The sequence below is a fragment of the Peromyscus maniculatus genome, chromosome 9, assembly GCF_049852395.1.
Source record: "Peromyscus maniculatus bairdii isolate BWxNUB_F1_BW_parent chromosome 9, HU_Pman_BW_mat_3.1, whole genome shotgun sequence".
NCBI classification, from domain to species: Eukaryota; Metazoa; Chordata; class Mammalia; order Rodentia; family Cricetidae; genus Peromyscus; species Peromyscus maniculatus.
Window position 1 is genome coordinate 41404013 of NC_134860.1, and position 20953 is coordinate 41424965.

Consider the following 20953-nt stretch of genomic DNA (forward strand, 5'->3'; position numbering starts at 1 on the left):
CAAACACTCTGCTGAGGACCCACAGTTGAGTAAGGCATAGCTGGTCCCAGGCTGCTCCCAGATACTGAGAAGATGGACAAGGAGACACACTCAATATAGTAGCAGCTTGGTAATGTGGCCTAAACCATGTCATACATTATTTCAAGTGTGTCTATAGAGGACACCTTCTACTCAGAGTCAGCTCAGAAAGAGGTGTTCTATGACAGACAGTGACCAAAGCATCCACTAGGCTTTTCTGACTGCTGAGATTGTAAAAGTACCAGTTTGTTAGCACCTGTCTGGGGACCCACAGGATTATTTCCTCCACACTTGAATTCTCTGATTTACAACCAGAATCAAAAGTCAGATGCGCTCCAGGGAGCTATAATTATAAAACAGTCACCTGAAAGAAATCCTTCCTCAATATACTCTGAGATCTGCCATGGTCAAGGGCAACTTCCACTGTCCCTCTCTTGTCCCAAGCTTGCATGGGCATGCTCTCCACCAGAAGCAAGTATCTTCTGCTGCAGGCTACATGTGCTGTGCCTACTCTGGAGCTTCCTAACAACACAGCTTAGCTGGAGATTTTTCTTGCTATCAAGGATTCCTTACCAGGAACCCAGGCCCAAGTAGGGTCATCTCAACTCTGCATTTTGTCAGATGTGTCAAATACACCTGGAATGTTTAGCTATCTGGGAGACTAAAGAGGGGCATAGTCCATACTCGGCTCTAAGGACAGTTTAGCCTTTGAAGAGTTGACAGAAAATTACTATCTGCCTACACAAATGCTAATAAAAGAAGCTACATTAATCTACAAATCTGGTATCATTTATCAAACCAGCCAAACACTCTGCTGAGGACCCATAGTTGAGTAAGTCATAGTTGGTCTTCTTCTCCAACCCCAACTATAAGTAACACTGGGGCATGATCTTGAACCCACAGAGATCAGTGGTGACACCAGAGCCCTGCATAGGCGCCAGGCTGCTTCAGAAAATTAGCATGCCTACCACATGTACCCATCCCTACACATCTCCAGAGACTTTTTCTTTGATCGGAGGTGATCCAGTTCTACCTATACAACACATAGGGCTTCAAGATCAAAAGCCAATTGCAGGAGCTAGAGAGAGAGCTCAAAGGTTAAGAGCATTTGGTGCTCTCCCACATGAGTATAACAACCAGTTATAATGGGATGTTTCCCTCTTCTGTCCTCTTCAGGAACTGCAGTCATGTCTAGCACAGATGTACAACAGGAAAAATACCCATTCACATAAAGTAAAAATAAATAAATCAAAAAAGAAAATAAGTACACCAAATGCATGGTCAAGTGCAACAGAATCTACAAAAAGCTATTTCCCAATGTGACTTGGAAGGTCCTTATCTCTGTTGTGTGGTTATTAATGACTATGTGTTGCAAAAATAAATAGAGGCAGATATCGATGGGTTTCCTGATTTCTTTTAGACTCTCTTTATGAATGGTTTTATTTCCTGAGAGTCTGTAGAGCAGTAAAGGTGCATTTCTCAATAGTTCAGTCCTGATGAACATTTCATGAAAGTGGGTCTATAGAGTACCGTATTTTAGGAATAGTTAAATGTATGACAGCATGGATATAGTATGAATACTGAGTCCACCATAAAGTGTGTATTCAGGGAGTAAACGTGGCAATCCATACCCAAGACACCAATCCCCTGTGTCACCCTGGAGAGTAGAAGGAAATTATGTAACGCAGGCTGCCTGGAAATTGCAGAGATCCATCTCTAAGAGTGAAAACTAGGGTTAAAGGAGTATGATAGCACACACCACAAAACAAACTCGTCCACATGTGAAAAGTCTGAAATTGCTTTTTATTTTAAACATAAAGAATATATTTTTAAAGGGGGCATTAAATGGGTTATCAACACCATTAGCCTTATCAAATTTTGAAAATCAGTAACAAGAACAAATAACAACAAAATAACAAACCCATAACCAAAACAATTAAGATACAGAACCTAAACCAAAAATCAAAAACAAAATTAAGCTATGCAGAATTCTCTCACTGCAGACTGAGCAGCACAGACCTGGAGCCTGTGACTGGCCTTGGACAGATGGTAGGTAGCAAGGGAGTCAATGATTGCAACAGCCTTTTCAAGATGAGCATAGCTATGCCTCTTTGGGGCTTTATAAGTGAGTTTTCAGCAAGTTCAAGGATAAAAATGCTACAAGCTCTGGCTCAAACACTGTTGAATTCACTTGAGTCATTTTCACTAAAGTATTCTTGATGGTCCATCAGGATGAGCACTGATTTATACACCCGGACTCCTCCTGGATGCCCAGTAGCTCTGGCTATGCTTCAGCGTTTCTTCAAAGCCCTCTCCTGTTCATCCTTAGCAAGAGTGGAATCCCAAACACCTCCATGTGCAAACACACCATAATGTCTACCTGGGCCAAGGCTTTTCCTCAGCTGCAATTTTTTCATCCCAAAGAGATAAATCTTCTGAAAGTAAAACTTCCTAATGTACAGTAATACATTTGCACCATACAGTTTCTGAGTCACCCTGCTGGTTGTTCCCGAACCCTACAGCTTTTTTATTTTTTATTTTTAGGCATCCTGCACATAGTCATGCATGTCTGGATATAGTGTTACTTTCTCAGCTCTGAACTGCATGCTGATCCTCCTGCATTTAATGCTTTGTCCATTCACAAGTCTCTACATTTTGCTTTATACTAACTCCTGTTCCATGAATTAGAAACATACACCTTCAAATATAGCATCAGGTCCTATCTTAATGAAACATGCTTGATTGCATACGTCCTCATCAACAAATCATATCATTTCCACTCATCTTTAGGCTTAAAATAAACACAGTAATCCATTATGATTCTCTCTGTTGGGAATCAAGGCCACATGGTGAATAAATTGTAGGTCCTGAGAATCTGTCTTCATCCAATATTCAAAAAGTAAGAATTGTCCCAAAACTCAGGCTTATGATAGATAAGATTGTGATATATGTAGGTCATCTGGGGTCATGCCTGAATCTCATCAGCTGCAGGCACAACACTGGCAGCACACTCAGGCCGTTTTCCCTGCACGTCATGATGCTGTACTGTCTAGTTGGTCTACTATGACATGATGCACAGGTGATTCCCTTACACGTTTCCTTTATACTCAGCAAGATCTCATCCTAAAGCTGGGGCTGGAAATCCACCTCCCTGCACTGGATATAGGGTGCTATTTCGTCTTTGGAATGGCACATTCTATACACATGCCATTCAGCTGATGTTCACATGATCCATAAACACCTGACAAAGCTCTTGAGCATCAGAACATTATCTGAGCTTTCTCAACCAAATGACTGCTAGGCCCTATCACTGATAAGCCCTTGGCTTATTCATAGAGCACTCTTGGAGACACTAAGGGACATTTTCTGGTGAATTACAGCTCTCTGATGGCATAATATACACAGACTTGGCCACCTGATCTGTGAAGATGTTCTGCAGCAGGGTGAACCTACAATGTGTTGGCCACTAGGAAATTGTTTCAGTCAACATTTTCCTGTGTGATTATTCAAGACCCACAACTCCATAAGGATCATTGAGTGTCGACAAAGGTCAAAGGTGACTCTGACACTTTCTACAGATCCTTTTCAGGTCTGATCCCTTCAGTCCAGATGTGAAATTGAGAATCCCCATTGATCCTCCTAATGGAAGATCTAATAACTCCTACATGGAAAGAGGGACTACTTTCACATCTGTGGGGACTGTCTTCAGCCGTACTTCTGCATGTCATGGAGTCAGTCTGATTAAGCACTGCACTGGAGAGAGAATCCTATCCTTTTGGGTGTGGTTTGTGTGGATAACAGCATGACATCAAAAAAGTCTTCCAAGTTGATTTCCTGCCACAAATGGAGGGCTGAGGACTCAGTCAGCTTGTGAAAGTCCTTGACCATAAACTGACATAGTAAGTTTTGTATTTCAACATCTCCTGCATCCATGGTGTTGTATTCCACATTGGGGCCATTTGCTGGTGGATGTCAGGGTCATGAGTTATTATCTTGTCAGTTTTTTTGTATCTCAGTCTTATTTTGATGCTTTCTTTTCTTCAGGAGTACTGAGCCAACAGACACTAGGATCATATTGGTTCTGGATGACCTGGAGGTCAGGTGGTTTTTGCTTCATGGAAAGTTCAGAGCTATGATGGGGTTCTATTTCTGAGGTGGCCTTGATCCTAGGGTGAATGATGCCATCTTTCAAGGTGTCTGCCTTCCTTTGGCCTAATCAGTTTCTCAATCAGTATTGTCAATAAGGAAAGGGAGTCAAGGCCCAGAAGCAGCCATCCAGGGTAAATGGCTAGGCACAACCAAGGCCTATTCACACATAGGTAAAAAATAATAGGGAGAAAGTGCATCATAATCCAGAATTTCCCAGAGATTGGGCTCAGCAGGTGGCTCCTGGTTTAACAGCTCCTTCTGAAGCAGGCTCTCATGCTGGGCTGTGTCCTGTTCCAGCTCATGTGTCAGTTTCTCTGACCTAGGAGGGAAAGGCAGTTAGGACACAATCCTGCTGGGGACCTGCCATTGTCAGCTGTTAAACTGCTGCCTCCCACCACCTCAACTGTGCTGGATAGTCAATATGGATCTTTTGACTGAAGTTGTTGTTTTTACCCACAAGGAATAAGAGTCACAGAGTAGTTGGGCCTAGAACTTTCCTCAGCCCTTAACACCTGTCAGAATTTGGCTGAGTAATGTTTTTTTCTGTTCTATTAGAAAGAAAGGGTCTTTCTTTTACAGTCTGGGGACATCATTTTGTAAAAGCAACAACTTATTAATAACAAAGTCATCAGCACAAGAGTGATACTCATTATTCATGATGAATTACTGACCAACCACATCATTTTATTGATAGCCTTATTGCAGCCTTGCTTTCTGGACACTCAAACAAGGTTGTGAAGATAGCTGAGGACTCATGCCCAGGAGGCACCTTGAACATGACAAACATGCAAGACAGAATCAGTCAGTAATCCTAGAGCAGCATTTCCTGAGATGTGTGCCTGAGAACACTGGCCCTGATGGACTCTGGGATCAAACAGAAACTTGTAATTTCCTTAACCAGAGCTAGGAATCTGCATCCTGACTCTTTCACAATCTGTTACAGAACACTCCTGAAAAGGTTCTGATCTTCCCTGCAGCTGAGGCATCTGCCTGGGTTCATTCTTGAAAGTCCTTAACCTATTCAATCCAGAGAACACTTGTCCCAGGAAATGGGAAAATGCTGCACAGCACAGTATTCAAAGGTAGGAATCTCTTTTCAACAGGGGATGTTCCTAAGTCAAAATGTAATTTCAGGAAGGCCTGGTGATTTACAACTTTGAATTCCATCATGGGGAGGCAGAATCAGGCAGATCTCTGTGACTATAAGGAAAGCCTACTCAGGTCATACCAGAGCACTCAGAAGGGAGAAAGGACACCATTGCTCAGACACACTGAGTATTAAACATATTGATTCCTGGACAGAATTGTTTGTACACTCAACCTGAATAATACTCTGAAGTGTTCTTGCCCTTCTTGTAGCTGGAAGCCATGCATTTGAGCAGGAGGCCATAAATGATAGTGATCCCAAAAACAACGTACCCCCGAGGCTCCACCTGCTCCCCCCAGCCTCGGTTCCTACCTCATTTGGGAGACCTCAAAGTGATGCTGCAGCTTTTTTGCCAAGTCCTTTTCCTGGGTGATCATCTCCTTCTGCTTCCACAGGACCTGCAGGTTTCCCTCCAATCTTTCAAATTCCTGTTCATTAAAACATTGTGTTCTTAGTAGAGAGTTGTATACAGGCATGCACACAGTCTAATACACGTGAAGCACATACAAAGGATCAAATTTGCTTACTGGTAGGTGAGGCAAGCCAAAAGAGCTTATACTACACTCATAGAAAAAGAAGTGAGCAGAATACAACATCATGCAAATGAACAGTATAGTAGGCCAAGCACACCAGCACATTGAAGAGTCTCACAACTCTGCCATCATTCCCTTAGGATTAATACTGCTGTGGGGGGTGTGCTCTGTTTGGCCAGACTCTGTTGAGATGGCTAGAGAATTTATTTCAGAAGCAGCAAAGCACCCACCCTAGCACTCAGCTTGTCAAAAGCCCCCATCTGTTCAGCCAATCACATCCAGATTGTATTCTCCACAATCATAGAGCTCTCAAGGAGCACTCACAGAAAACAGGGCTCATGAGCTGCTACTCAGGCTTATATCAGTGTGTACCAATAGTCAGTCAAAGGGAGGAGAACACACTGGGATTCATGAAGACAGGAGAAGGCCACATGTCACCCAAATCTATGACTATGAGTAGGACTCCTTTGGCATTTACACAGGATACACCTCCTTGTAAGCTGCTTCCCCTCTGTGATCTCACATGAACCCTCCCAATCACATGAGCCTCAGGACCCACAATTCACTCATTCAAAGCTCTGTGCACAGCATCCTACCTATCAAAATGACATGTAGGTGTGATATGTTATTGACCCATTTCCCTCATTGGACCGGAGTTTCAAGCACAGCAGCAGGCATGGTTTGCTAATAATTTAGTTTCTCAGAGGAGGCAAACTTCCCAGAAGTACTTGTGCATGGACACTGAAGCGAACACCTCAGATAGCATCAGGTGGGTGGCTGGATGGGAGCATGGATGAGTAAGGTGATGGGTGAAAGCACAGGTGAGTGGATGGGCAGACAGAGACCCCAATGGGAAAATGGTGCCAGACCTTAGCCTGACCCACCTACCTGCCCCTACCTGTTGTTGCTGGGTTTGGAGGTCACTGGTCTCTTCCTCTTGGTCCTCCCAGATCAATTTGAATGCTGCCAAGTGGTGTTTCAGCAGGACCCAATCTTCTGTCCGATTCTTGTTCTCCTGCCTCAGCATGGCTACTTGGTCCTTAAGCTGAGTATGTTCCATGAGGACCTGGCTGTGCAGACTACTGGAAAAGACCCTCTGTATAGTAAGGCCCTGCCAGTCTCCTTCTGCCCCCCCCCCCCCGCGCCTCCAGGAGCATTCACGACAAATAGCCCCAGGTTCTCAGGAAGATGTAGCCAAGAGCCCAAAATAGTCATGACAGCTACACTCAAAGGCCAAATAAGAGAGCAGCTAATTTTAAAAAAATTCAAAATATTTCAGAAAACCCCAAAACCAATAGGCATCTATGTCCTTTCAAAGAAAAGAGGATTCCCTCAAATGTCCTGAACTTCAGTAATAGTGGACAAATACACTCTGAGAGAGGACAGAAGATCCAAGTGAAGTTTATTCTATCTACAGTTTCCACAGAAACCAGATCTGTAAAGCCTAGTCCTGGGCTCCCAGATGGCGAGGGCTGCCTGACATTCCCCTCATAGTGCAAATTCCTTTTCTTTTCTTTCTTTTTCCTTTCCTTTTCCTTTCTTCTTTCTTCCTTCCTCTCTTTCTTTCTGTTTGTTTGGTTTTTGAAACAGGGTTTCTCTGCTAACAGTCCTATCTGCCCTGAAACTCTCTGTAGACCAGACTAGCCTTGAGATCACAGAGATCTGCCCACTCTGCCTCCAGAGTACTGGAATGGCACCACCACAGCTCACTTTGCTCTTCTACCTAGAGGCTCCTGAGGCTCCAGGACAATGGTGGGAGGAGTGGATAGTCTCTTTCATACTTAGCAAACTAAGTGCAAGTGACACAAGTCAAAGATATGCTTGCTAAGGTGCAAAAAGGACAGAACCAGAGCTGTGGACTCTCCAGTCTAGAGACAAAGAAAGGCAGACATGAGCCACTTTTGAAATCAATACAGCGTTTTCTTAGAAAATTGGGAATCAATCTCCCCCAAGACCTAACTGTACCATTGTTGGGCATATTCCCAAGGAATGCTCAATAATATCACAAGGGCACATGCTCAGCAATGTTCATAGCAGCATAGTTTGTAATAGCCTGAACCTGGAAACAACCTAGATGCCCTTCAACTGAAGAATGGATAAATAAAATGTGGTACATATACACAATGGAGTACTACTCAGCAGAGAAAAACAATGACATCAGGAGGTTTGCAGGCAAATGGCTGGATCTAGAAAAAATCATCCTGAGTGAGGTACCCCAGACTCAGAAAAACAAACATGGTATGTACTCACTCATAGGTGGATACTAGATGTAAAACAAAGGATGACTAGACTGCTACTCACAACTCCAGGGAGGCTACCTAGTAAAGAGGACCCTAAGAAAGACACAGGGATCACCCAAAGACAAAGAAATGGATGAGATCTACATGGATGTGTGTGGGGGCGGTAATGAAGGACAAGGGTTGGGGAAAAGAGAGATTAGGGGAGTGGGAGATTACAGCTGGATCAGGAACAGAGAGTGAGAACAAGGAAAGAGAGACCATGATAAATGAAGACCCCATGGGACTAGGAAGAATCAAATTTCTAGAGAGGTCCCCAGAAATCCACAAAGATACCTCCACAATAGACTACTGGTCGAGAGAAAGCCCAAACTGTCCTACTCTGGTGTTCGGTTGGCCAAACAACCCTAACTGTCATGGTAGAACTCTCATCCAATGACTGTTGGAAGCAGATGCTGAGATCCATGGCTAGGCCCCAGGTGCTTTGAGAGTCCAATCAGCAAGAAAGACGAGGGATTGTATGAGCAAGAGATGTTGAGACCATGATTTAAAAAAGCACAGGGTCATATAGCCAAACTAGTGGAAACACATGGAGTATGACGAATAGATGAGGAGCCCCGAACTGGATCAGGCCCTCTGGATAAGTGAGACAGTCGATTAGCTTGAACTGCTTCAGAGTCCCCCAGGCAATGGGACCTGGACCTGTCCTTTGTGCATGAGCTGTTTTTTTTTTTTTGGAGCCTGGGGCATTTTCTGGGACACTTTGCTCAGCCTAGGTGAAGGGAGTAGGGTACTGGACCTGCCTCGACTGAATCTACCAGACTGAGGTGAATCTCCAGGGGAATCCTTGACCTGGAAAGATGGGAATGGGGGGTGTATTGGGGGACAGGGGAGAAGAGGCGCGGTGGGAGGAGGGAGGACATGGAAATCTGTGGCAGATATGTAAAATTAAATTATAAAATTAAAAAATAATAATAAAAGAAAGGCAGAAATGGCCACCAAACAACTATTGGGGTCCATGCCAACAGGCACTTACCGATAGAAGACTGTCAGGTTGGCAAGCTCATCCACCTTCTCTGAAGCCTCGGTGTTCTCATTCTGCAATCTCTGTAGGTCAGTCATGACCTCCTCATGCTCCATCTTCAGATCTTCATACCAAGTATTTGGCCTGTGGGAGGGCATGGCACCAGGAACAAAGATCTTTATGAATATAGGCCACAAGGATCATGTGAATACAGGCTGTTCTCCTGATCTACCACAACACAGTGGAGGCCTCAGTCTGGCTACTATGTACTGAAACTTCCTGGTGCGTAATTAGCTTGTAATCCTGGCCCAGGCCAACAGAGACTGGGTGTTCAGATAGAGGGTGTCCTTGCTGCATGTGTTCACTCAGCAAGCCTGGAGAGGCATCTAACTCTCTGTTCCCAGTGGTCTATGATAAAGGTCTTGTCCCACAAGAAACATGCAATGATGTTTCTTTTGTTTCAGGACAAGGATTCTTGAGCCTGGGTCATTACTACCGCACGGACAGACAGAGCATATAATTCTGGAGATGAGACCCAACATCAGAACAGCTATAAAATCTCCCAAGGAATTCCTATTTGGCATCAAGGTGAACACACAGGACAAGAGCAGAGCTGCTTAAAGTGAGGATCACAGATCTCATATCAGCACTGGAATCACCTGGAAATGAGACACAGGCAAGTCATCAGGCCCACCATAGATGCCTAACTCCCAGAGTCTGTAGGAACACACAAACATGCAAATGCTCATAAACACACAGACACAGACAGACAGACAGACAGACAGACAGACAGACAGACAGACACACACACACACACACACACACACACACACACACATGCCAGCACGCATGCTCCATGCACACAGGAGAGAGAGACAGAGAAACAGAGAGAGAGAGAGAGAGAGAGAGAGAGAGAGAGAGCGCAAGAGTGAAGGAGAGGAGAGCACATGTGGGATACTGAAGAAATGTGTGGAGCAATATTGTCCAAGAGTATAACTCACAAGAAATAGAAAAACAGTGACAACCCCCAGGACTATCAGTCACTCACTGAAATAAATCAAGTCAGATCAGGTCTGACAAGGTCCTACCAGGATCTTCCAGCACATAATTACATACCAGGCAAGTTCAAAAACTAACACAAACTCACAGCAGCTAGTATCTCACACAAGCCATGTCATGGTCTTTTCAAATGCATGCTGGGAAATCAAGCAATACTGCACCAGTCCCTGAGTTGTGTGACTCAGACTCCAGGCTTGGGTTTTCAATGGAGGAAGCAGAATGGTTAGAATCCTCATCTCCCTCCTGCCCAGGTTTCAAGTTCTGCCTCTTCATTGGGAGGCATTTAGGGACATGAAGTAGGGCACAGGGAAACCCTTAGGGTTCAAGCTCCTAGAATCCAAGACATTAAAATGAAGATGAAGGTGACTTTGCAGATGCAAAATTGATACCAGGAAGGTTGAAACAAGAGATACCTATTGTGTATGGATCCTTTCCTGACGAAGAATAGTTGATCACGCAGCTCATTTCTCTCCCTTGTCATCAGCTGCAGCTCCATGTTCAGCCTCTGCATCTCCTTCCTCACCCCTTTCTTGGTGAGGAGGGTTGGGTGGGATGAAGGCTCCATAGCAGCCTCTGTGGGTAGATGAACACAAGTGAACTTGCATAGTGACAAGGCATAGAGGATGGACAGACCACTCTGAGGCACAAACAGAAAGATCACCTCTGCAACTCAGTGTCAACCCAAATATTTTAGGCCAGGTGAAGATGTACCCTCTGTAAATCTCAGCTTTCTCACCACTCTGTAGAGATGTGGCTATGTAAGCAGCCAGAGGTTTCCTCTGCCTCCCTACACATGCTTCAGGGAACACAGAGATGACTTCTTCGGGCGAATTCATAGCAGTACAGGATGCAATATGCATGGACCCAGAGCCCTGAAGTCTGCCTGTGCTTTCAGAAGCCAGGAGAAAAATAACACAGTGCACAAGCACTCATGTGCTGTGGACAGTCCAGATCTCCTGCCTGGTCACTCCAGGCCCATGGCTGGGATTGAAATGTCATTCTGAGACACAACATGTTTAACAGACTCACCAAGTCATCCAACTGCCAGCCCAGAACATGCAGAGCTTGTAAAAAGGAGCCAATCTCTGCCCTGGTCCCACATCTCTACAGTTGTTTGACTACACTAGAGATCTACCTGCCATCCTCAGCTGCTGATTCAGGACCCTAAGGGACCACTGTCAAGGAGAGGTGTCAGAGGAGTCTGCTGGACAGCCTGATGACATGACTTGGCCAGAAGCACTTGTCTCTCCATGTGACTAGTGTCGACAGCCACTGCATCTAAAGGAAACTCCCGAAGCTGAAGTGCAGTAATTTCTGGCCTAGGCCAGGGACACATTAGTCCCTCTGCCTCCTGCTTGTCTCCTTCTGTCCCCATATTACACCTTCAGGACCCAGAAAAGGTAAAAGATAAGCATGCCCAGAATAACAGCCTTGGACTTGCTAGATCCTGGCTTAGAGGAGGCACACGCTAATGTTCTGGACCCTGGGATTTCAGGAAACATGTGAAGCAGGGAAAAATTTGTTTCTCAGAGGCTCCAACTCCTCTGCCTCATTACTTGAGGGCCCAGTTCTAGCCCACCTCCTCCAGGAAGCCCCCATCCCCTGCCCAGCACTCTCTGTGCCTTCCCCAGGAACCCTTTTTGGTTGTTTTCCTCTGAGACTCAAGGCCAGCCTCTTTCCGTCTCTCTCTGTTCTCTGGATGTTCGCCATTCTCTCTTCCAAGGAGACCCCCTCAGTCTTTTTTTTTTTTTTTTTTTTTGGTTTTTTGGAGACAGGGTTTCTCTGTGTAGCTTTGCGCCTTTTCTGGAACTCACTTGGTAGCCCAGGCTGGCCTCAAACTCACAAAGATCCTCCTGCCTCTGCCTCCCGAGTGCTGGGATTAAAGGCGTGCGCCACCACCGCCTGGCGACCCCTCAGTTTCCAGCAGCATGTCTATGCTCTACCCTGTAGGCACTGAAGGATGCCCTGGGGGCAGTTGATGTCGCTACAACACTGGTGACATCACGGGATGCCATGAGCTCTCCAGGATACAATAGAATGTCCAGAGAAGGGACTGCTGACGTCATGGGGAACAGCCTTTGCCACCCTGCTAATTGGTTCTCCCTTAACTGACCAGAAGCCCAGATTCAATTTCTAGGAGCCTCTCTTGGAACATAGAGGAAGCCATTCAGCACCTCCTCCTTCCAATGCCAGAGTTCTCTTAGCTTAATTGGAAGCCCCATACATAGTACATCCCATGTTGGGAACTTAGCTATACTATCCCAACACTGCCCAGGAATATCTCATTCTTTTAAATATCCCTCTGTTCATCAAAATGAGCAATTAAATACTATTACACCACAGATGATACCCCAGCTCCTTTCATTCAGAGTTCTAATTAGGATGGAGTTCAGACACTTACATTCCTGATGAGTACCATGATATACTATCCAACGCCCAGATTTGTTATAGGACTGGGTGTAGACAAGCAATGTGTTGCTGTCAGTAAGAGGTCCTGCCCAGGACCTCTGACCATAAGAGACTTTAGAGGAACCACCCTTCCTCTTTTTCAAGACTGCTAGTGATAGTGTACAGCCTTCATTTGGAGCCACAGGCTACAGAGCCCTTCAAAAGGGACTCACACTACTAGGAAACTACAAGTTTCTATTTTCTTTTTGTTTAAGGCAGTTAAATTCAAATAGACAGTGCTTAGCCAGGGACTAGCCATGTCATCCTGGGCCTCACATCCTAGGTTCTTTTCCAGGAATTCATTAAAGCTGGTTTTCTTGGTTATATAGCTTCTGGTTTCAAAGTAAAATAACAACAAACACTGAATATCTTTCACAGAGAATAAATAAATAACAGGAATGTATTTATAGGACCACATGAGTGGCAAATCAAGCATGAGGAGGGGAAACTAGGACTGTGTCCTGACCTCTGTGGTCCTAGACAGAGGGAGGATTGGGCACAGGTTAGCATCCTCTGCAGAGACAGAGTGAGGTGGAATGGACACTGACCAGGCTGAACAACCATCCTGAGACCCTGCAGATATGGTTACAAGCAGACTCCCAGTCAATCTTCCAAGGAGCTCCTGCTGAGGCCATGGTCTTTGTCTGACCCTCTGCATCATTTAAGGTCAAGCAGGCATCTGTCCAAGGGATACAAAATTCTTCTATTTAGCAGCTGACAGGACAAGGAGCCAAGGTCAGGAATGGTGACCTCCTGCCATAAACTATGTGACAAAAAATTGTGCAGAATTCATCTGTGTGAAAAATCAGTGGCCTCCTGCATGGTTTGGAGTCTATGTTACCCTTGTGCAACAACTTTATGAGCCCAGTTCCTATATTCATTGGGTTTTTCATGATGACCTTGGCAGTCCTGGAACCAACCTGAACTGAGATCAGAGAGCTAGATTCACAGAGTGGAGGGAACATTACTGAATTAGGTTTGCAAAGTTGGGATCTGAGGTCCAGCTCCACCACGTACCACCTGGCTGAACTTGGATCATCATTTTCCTTCCCATGTATATACCCTAGGGGAATGGCCAAGGAGCACTGTTTCTGGAATGACTGTGCCTGCCTCAGACCAGCAGGTCACCAGAAGCCAATTCAGCTCAGCCAGTTCTCTGCAACAGGAGTAAAGATCAGGAGATAGTCAGCCTTTGAGAGGCTGCTTAGGCAGCAGGATCCTTGCACATGATCAGGAGATGGTCACTTTGCCACCTGCCTCCTTAGCTTAGTGCCCAGAAGAAAAGATACCAATGGGGCTGGAAGTGCAGGGCCAGGGGCAGCATGGTCCTTATCAGACACTGGAAGGCAGGCTGTCACTGACTTCCAGAAAGGTAAGGATTTCCTCTTCTCCTGGATCCACTTCAAGTCTGTCTGTCATTCTTTTCCTTCCTTCCTTCCTTCCTTCCTTCCTTCCTTTCTTCCTCCCTACTTTCCTTCCTTCCTCCTTTCTTTTTCTTTCTTTCTCTCTTTCTTTCTTTTTCTCTCTTTCCCTTCTTTCTTTGCTTTTCTTTCTTCCTTCCTTCCTTCCTTCCTTCCTTCCTTCCTTCCTTCCTTCCTTCCTTCCTTCCTTCCTTCCTTCCTTCCTTCCTTCCTTCCTTCCTTTCTTTCTTTCTTTCTTTCTTTCTTTCTTTCTTTCTTTCTTTCTTTCCAGACTTGCTTTGGAACTCAGAATTGTGTCCACCTATGCCTCCAGTGTTCTGGGATTAAAAGTGTGGGCAAGCACACCCAGGTAGTTCAAGAGTCTAGGGCTCTATGCTAGGACACCTACTCACAGGAAGGAAGCAGGAGGTAGATGCATTCTAGTTTGATGACAAAGACAACTCCAGAACAGAGAGGCAAAGTAACAAACTAACCCCAACACACAGTGAGAGCTACCACTGGGCTAGAGTGCTCCACACATAGAGAAAGGAGACATTTCCAGGTAGGGTGGTGGACAGAGGCTGTACCCAGGCAGCAAAGGTGTCAGTGGTGGGTGCTGGGTTTCAGTCCTGGTGTCTGACAGCTGCACTCTGGCTTGTGCATGGGCTTCTCCATTCTAACCCTCCTCACTTTTCTTTCTCTTCACTTTGATGTTGATTTGAAGACAGGGTCTCACTATAGACTTGTCTGACCTGGAACTTGCTATGTAGAAGAAGCTGGCCTCCAGCTTACAGAAATCTGCATACCTCTCCCTCCTGAGTCCTGGGATAAAAGGCATCCATCACAAGGCCTGGATTTCACATAACCTTCTCTCTCTCTCATATATATATATATATATATATATATATATATATATATATATATATATATATATATATATACACATACATATAACCTGTGTCTCTCCATTTTCTGTCCTACTTGGCTCTTAAAATGTTGTTCAGTGTCTCACTAGGAGGCAGGACCACAGAATACCCTACTGCTACACCTGGAGGCTCTTTCACTATCTACCTTCTGTCAATCCTGGATAACATGTAGGCTGTTAGTAAATGTGGCCAAGTACAGCTTCAAGGACTGAAAGGTCTCCAATGGCTCAGTGTCCATATTTTCATTTTGGAACTGAAGAACTGTCTGCACTGAAAGGAGCTCACAGAATAGAGAGAGGTAGGGCAGGGTGCCTTAGTCTCTGGAGACAAACAATCTGTTCATTCTGAAATCCACAGGCCATCTACACTGCAAATCTACTACATACTGGGTCTTTCCTGCCGAAATTAAGCAGCATCAAAGAGATGGTCAGTTGTCTTCCAAAGGAGGCCAGCATCATCCCACTCTCCTTCATCTTGGCCAGGCTATACCTGGTAGTAAACTGGTCTTCACCCTGTGCAATGAAAGATGGTCATAAGAGTCTCAAGCCATTCCAGGAAGTTCAAAACCAAAGCAGAAGACATTATCCCAATGCTGGAACCAATAGAAACAGCCAAGAAGCTATTCATGGCACTACTAAAAGCAATTGGTTTTTAGTGCAGCCTCATAGCCATTGGGACTTGATGATCCCAAGAACAAGGAGCCTGTCTCTTGTCAATTGTACCCAGATGCTGTGCCACACAGAATTAGGAATCTGAGTTTTAAAAAGAGGGTTGCTTCTCCTTTCTTATGATCATTAAGCTAATACTAGAAACAATTTAGTTAATTCCAGTCAAGGAAATGAGCCAAACATACAACAGATCCACACAGGACTGCTATTGTCAACATCTTGTCATTTGAGGGAGTGCTTCATGAAGCCTCCCCTGAGGATTGATAGCCAGATAGTGCTTTTTAGTTTTTTGTTTGTTTGTTTGTTTTTGGTTTTGTTTTTTTTGCGGTGGGGACAGACATAATCTCTAATGGTATAGACACTGGTGAGGTGCCCATGGTCCAGTAAACATCCTGCCCCTCAACCCTGCCTTTGTAAGCAGCCCTAATGAAATTCATTGTGTCATTTTAAAAAGGCATGTAACAGGTGATGGTGGCACACATCTTTAATTCCAGCACTCGGGAGGCAGAGGCAGGTACATCTGTATGAGTTCAAGGCCAGCCTGGGCTACAGAGTGAGTTCCAGGAAAAGGAAGAAAGCTACACAGAGAAACCCTGTCTTGAAATAAAAGGCAGGAAAATAGAAGGACTCGTTAGGAAGAGGAAGCAGACAAGGGGGAATGGGAAGTGCACAAGAGAGGGAAACAGGAGGAGAATATGAGCAAAGTGTGTCAGGATACACATACATAAAAAGGTCATAATGAAATCCATGTTATGTACAATTAATATATGCTAATAAATGCATTAGAGAAAACAAAGTCAATGGGTCATGAGGAAGTGTACCCAAGGTTGACCTCTGGCCTCCACATAAACAGAGGGGCACCCACATGATTATGCACCCACATGTACATACAACAAATAGATATCAATCTGTATTTGCAGATCCAGTGAGATACCATAACCTTTAAAAAAATCAAAGCTGAAGAAGACTTGCAGACACTGTCTCTTTCAGGGCTGCCATGGTCCCACCTGGAGTAGTTAATTTTTGGTCCTGGAGATGAGCCTGGGAATTAGGAATATTTACCCTGACCTTGTTCTATATCTGAGCTACATCTCTGGTTCCATAATGTCCTCTACTGCAGGACAGGCTTATCAGGAAGGGCTCATGTAAACACAATACACTTGTGTATGGGAAGGAAGCAAACACCCATAACAGCTTCCCCCTACACTCTCACCTGAGAGCAAGGTATTTACTCCTCTCTCTCTCTCTCTCTCTCTCTCTCTCTCTCTCTCTCTCTCTCTCTCTCTCTCTCTCTCTCTCTCTCCCTCTCCCTCTCCCTCTCCCTCTCCCCCCCCCCCCCCCCTCTCTCTCTCTCTGTGTGTGTGTGTGTGTGTGTGTGTGTGTGTGTGTGTGTGTGTGTGTGTGCTGGAGATCAAACACAGGGCCCATGCATGGTAGGCAAGCACTCTACCACTGAGCTATACCTATCCCTACTCTCTAGAAATGTTTATAGACACAGCACTAGGAAGGGGTTAGGGAACATTCACCCCAAGTCACTTGGGCATCCTAGTGTTTATAATGGCCAGATTTGCTGTAGAATAAGACTCAGGACATGGACGGAAGTTGTCTTCAAGCTTTTCTCCTCCAATAACTGGTTGTGTTGAAATTCTCACACTGAGAATTTAACAAAACACCTGATCCCATCAGCACACATGGGCCTTTGTTGGTGACAACTACTTCCTGTCCAGGTCAGTCCTCACAGAAGTGTACTTTCTATGCTGTTTACACTCTCTGGCTGTTTGACAGAGGATTTCACGACCCCTGACAACCTGGAGCCTCCATTCTCTCACACATTGTAGGTCATCAGGTCGGAGAGCAGCATCACGTGCCTCCTGTCGATGCTCATGCTATGGTTGACCATCGTGTACTGGATCTTGTTGATGATGGTTGTCCGGGCAGCCTCAATGCCCAGAGTTTTCTCCACTTAGGGAGAGCTAGGAGTGAGTGGAGGCAGTCCCTTCTGGGAGCTACCTCACTACTAGTTCTTCCCATTTGACAAGCACAAAGCAAACACTGCTCTATTATCAAAGTAGATTGTTGTGTAATTGTTGGGGAAGCATAAAAAAAAGGGTCAGGAAACTGCTGGGTATTGGCTGAGGGTCCAGATGTAATGGTACCTCTTATGTGTTATTGGAAGTCATCTGAGTGCCTTTTACACTATTGGTGGCCATGACTGCACAAAGGTTGTCACCTTCTACCAGAAGCTTGAACTTCTCCTTCCCACACTGCTCATCAATATGGATGACAGCTCTGGACACCCCCAGGGTGCCCTGTGCCACCACCTACATTCAACACAGAATTCTTAAGATGCTGCAACCCCTAGGTCCCTACTGAGAGCATCATAAATGGGGCTGAAGAACGGGCTGGTAACTAGTTCATGACGTTCTCAGCCCATTTATCACCAGCAGTGTGTGTACTCCAGGGGTGCCTAGGTACTGCTTGGGTTAGGGGAAAGGTGGTTCAGAGGACTGTGCCCCAACTTAGAGTCAGCCTGAAGAGAGAGCAGAAAAGAGACTAATGGATAGAGTTGCAGTCTCAGAACTTAGAACAAGAGAAGAAAGGCCTTTGTGCAGCTTGGGCTTTTTGATTGTCTTAGCTCAGGAAACTTCATTGATTGGAAATCAGACACCCTGATGAAATGTTCTGGAATTTTCTATAAATGTAGGATTGAAGGATTGTGATCTGCAGAGCCAGAGCCTGACTCCTCACAGACTACATATTCCCCCCTCCTCTGTCCCTTCCCCAGGCCATGATCCTAAAGGAGCAGTCAGTGATCCAGAACCTCCCTGGCAGTGCCTGCCTCTCAGAGCTGGACCAGAGCAACAGCGCCCTCACCATGGCCCTGTGTAGCTCCAAAAGTGAGCTAAGTCCTCAGAGTTGGCTGTTTGTGTGCCCTGCCAGGGGTTTGGCTGTAGAATGTGTCTTTGGTTGTAACATCACAGAGGCTCTTCATTTCTTTAAGTGCCTGTCTATAAATCATTCATGAAGGACTGACCTTTTGTTTGATTTGGGTGGGGGCAGTTATGTCTTTTGAGAAACTGCTGGGTAATTTGGCTGACTTCCTGAGTTTGAATATGCTTTAACTAAATTTATCATTAAAAGTGTAACCTTAGAATTTTCGGTAATAGATTTAGTGAAGTAAGAGTCTTTTTTCTTGGCATGTTGATTTTGGTTTCCAATGCTCTTTATTCAAAAATACTGAATTTTCTCATTGCTGTTTTTTTTTTCTTTTTGGCCTTGAGATAAAGAAAGTGCGTTACTTCACTGTCTTTTTGAGAAACCCACCAGAAAGAAGTTTTTTTTTTTTTTGGTTTTTGGTTTGTTTTAAATATTAGCAGGGCCTAGGAGCATTTCATACAGGGGCCACTAGGTGGCAGTGTAGCGGGAGGGCGCAAAGCATCACGTGAGAATCCTCTCTGGACAGAAAAGAAAGCAGCACGTGGGATGGCGCTCTATGGTGGCCGAGGGACAGCTGCTGCTCTTTTATCCTGAATCCAGAAGCACCCGGGAAGCTGGATGTAGCTAAGAAAATGTAAGAGATGGCCGGCAATGGAGACTGGGGTCCCCGGTCCCAGAGGGTTCCAGGTGAGGGACAGTTGTGAAGAGAGCGAAGAGAGAAGTTCAGGGTGGGATTTCAGATCTTACGGGGACCCTGAACTGCCACCGTGCAAGTGGGATGGACCGAGCTGTAACTCAAATTGTTAGAAGGCATTATTAATAAAAACAAACTTGGAGCCAGGTATTATGATGAATGCTGAATAGTCACAAAAACAGAACAAGCCACATCCAATCTCACCTTGCTAATTCCTCAGCTGATCTTGTTTCCTCAGACTCCTCATCTGAATGGATCTCAGCTGAACTGCTGCTCAAAAGCTAAAAGGTACATAAGACCTCATGTCTTATATACCTTTCTGCTTCCTGCCATCACTTCCTGGGACTAAAGGCCAGTGTCATCATGCTTGGATGTTTCCAGTGCGTCTTTGAACTCATAGAGAGCTGGATGGATATCCCTTCGGAATGTTAGGATTAAAGGTGTGTGTACCACCATTTTCTAGCATCTATGTCTATCTAGTTCTGTTTTCTGACCTTAGATATGTTTATTAGGGTGCACAATATATTGGGGGACACAATATCACCACATCGTGCAGTGTCAGGATGGGCATCCTGAGGCAAAATGCCACCTCCCGAAGCCTGCACTGACTCCTCTCAGGAACTTTTTCCCTGGCATGCAGTATGTGCTGACCCAAGGTTGTCAGCTAGAATGTGACTTCATGGGAAGCTAGGAGACAGGCTGAGATCCAAGCTGCTATTCTGGACCCTCTGCCTCAGAGCTTAATTATTAAATGGTAAACCTTTCCCATGAGTTTTCAGCACCCCTCCCCACCCCCAGATCTGTTTATTTTCAAAGAACACGAGAGAGTCCTGAGGCCAGAAAGATTCCGCATGAATGCAGCATTTGCTGCTTGGTCTAGTGGAGAGCAGTCAAATCAGCCATGGTCGCAGCAAATGCAACGACAAGCAGAGAGGATCACGGGAGCACACATAATAATAAGTCCGGGCTCACCACAGACCAGGCCTTTTTCTAAACGCATATTGGAGGGACAGGGTGGGCTGATAGAAGTGAAGCAGGGGACTCACACTGTGTGCGACTTGCAAGGAGTGTCAGACTCTTGAAGTGTTTGACCAGGACAGAGTTTGAGTAAGATTCCTCGCTCTGGGAGGCCATGGCAGGGATCCAGACTGGAAATGATAATGGCCTGAACTGGGGGTGGGGGCCTGAGGATGGGTGTAGGGACATGGAGAGAAGAGGATTCATAAAGGCTTAGTGTGTAAATTCAAAAAAGAGTAGAGATGGAGGTAAGAGAGAAATGAGATGGATATTGTTTGTGTGAGGTTGACATTTACTAGAACAGATGTCTGACCTGGGTGACCTCCAGCTGTTCTAAGTATTCACCCCTCCCAGTACTTCGCACCCACCCTATCCACTTAAAATACTCTCTCACAGCAGCCCCAGGATACTGTTAGAATGAAGATGAGGTCAAGTTGTGATGGCACAGGCCCATAATCCCAGCACTCAGGCCAAGGCAGGAGGATCATAAGTTTGAGGCTAGTCGGACCCACATAGTAAACAAAGAAACAAAGAAAACTAGATCTATGTCACTTGGATCTTCCAGTAGCTCTCTATTACAATGACACTTCATACTCTCCTGATTCCCAAATCTTGCCCCCCCACCCCCCGCAGGCCTTACTAGAGCCATCCTGTACCCTTAGCTAGCTGTCTGTGCCCCATTGTGCTGCTTGCATG

The 20953-nt window shown here is 45.3% G+C and overlaps 1 protein-coding gene and 1 long non-coding RNA gene across 5 annotated transcripts in view; one reads left to right on the plus strand and one right to left on the minus strand.

Annotated features, from left to right (window-relative positions):
• Positions 1–1802: 1802 nt before the first annotated feature.
• The window catches only part of LOC102916718 (disks large homolog 5-like), a 56686-nt gene continuing 37535 nt past the window's right edge, over positions 1803–20953 (minus strand). For 3 of the 4 annotated variants that reach the window (XM_076544780.1, XM_076544781.1, XM_076544782.1), the window contains 6 exons: positions 15328–15453; positions 10581–10740; positions 9121–9252; positions 6746–6929; positions 5627–5742; positions 1803–4486 (listed from right to left, as the gene is read on the minus strand). In XM_076544780.1, coding sequence (XP_076400895.1) covers positions 4324–4486; positions 5627–5742; positions 6746–6929; positions 9121–9252; positions 10581–10732 — 747 coding nt within the window. In that variant the 5' untranslated portion in view covers positions 10733–10740; positions 15328–15453 and the 3' untranslated portion in view covers positions 1803–4323. Of the gene's footprint in view, positions 4487–5626; positions 5743–6745; positions 6930–9120; positions 9253–10580; positions 12080–15327; positions 15454–20953 lie in introns of those variants that run through there. The other variant, XM_076544783.1, reaches the window with a different exon arrangement.
• Positions 8506–19698, plus strand: LOC143267340 (uncharacterized). Its single transcript, XR_013042342.1, has 3 exons — positions 8506–8911; positions 9573–9784; positions 19479–19698. It is a non-coding gene; the product is annotated as an uncharacterized LOC143267340 (long non-coding RNA).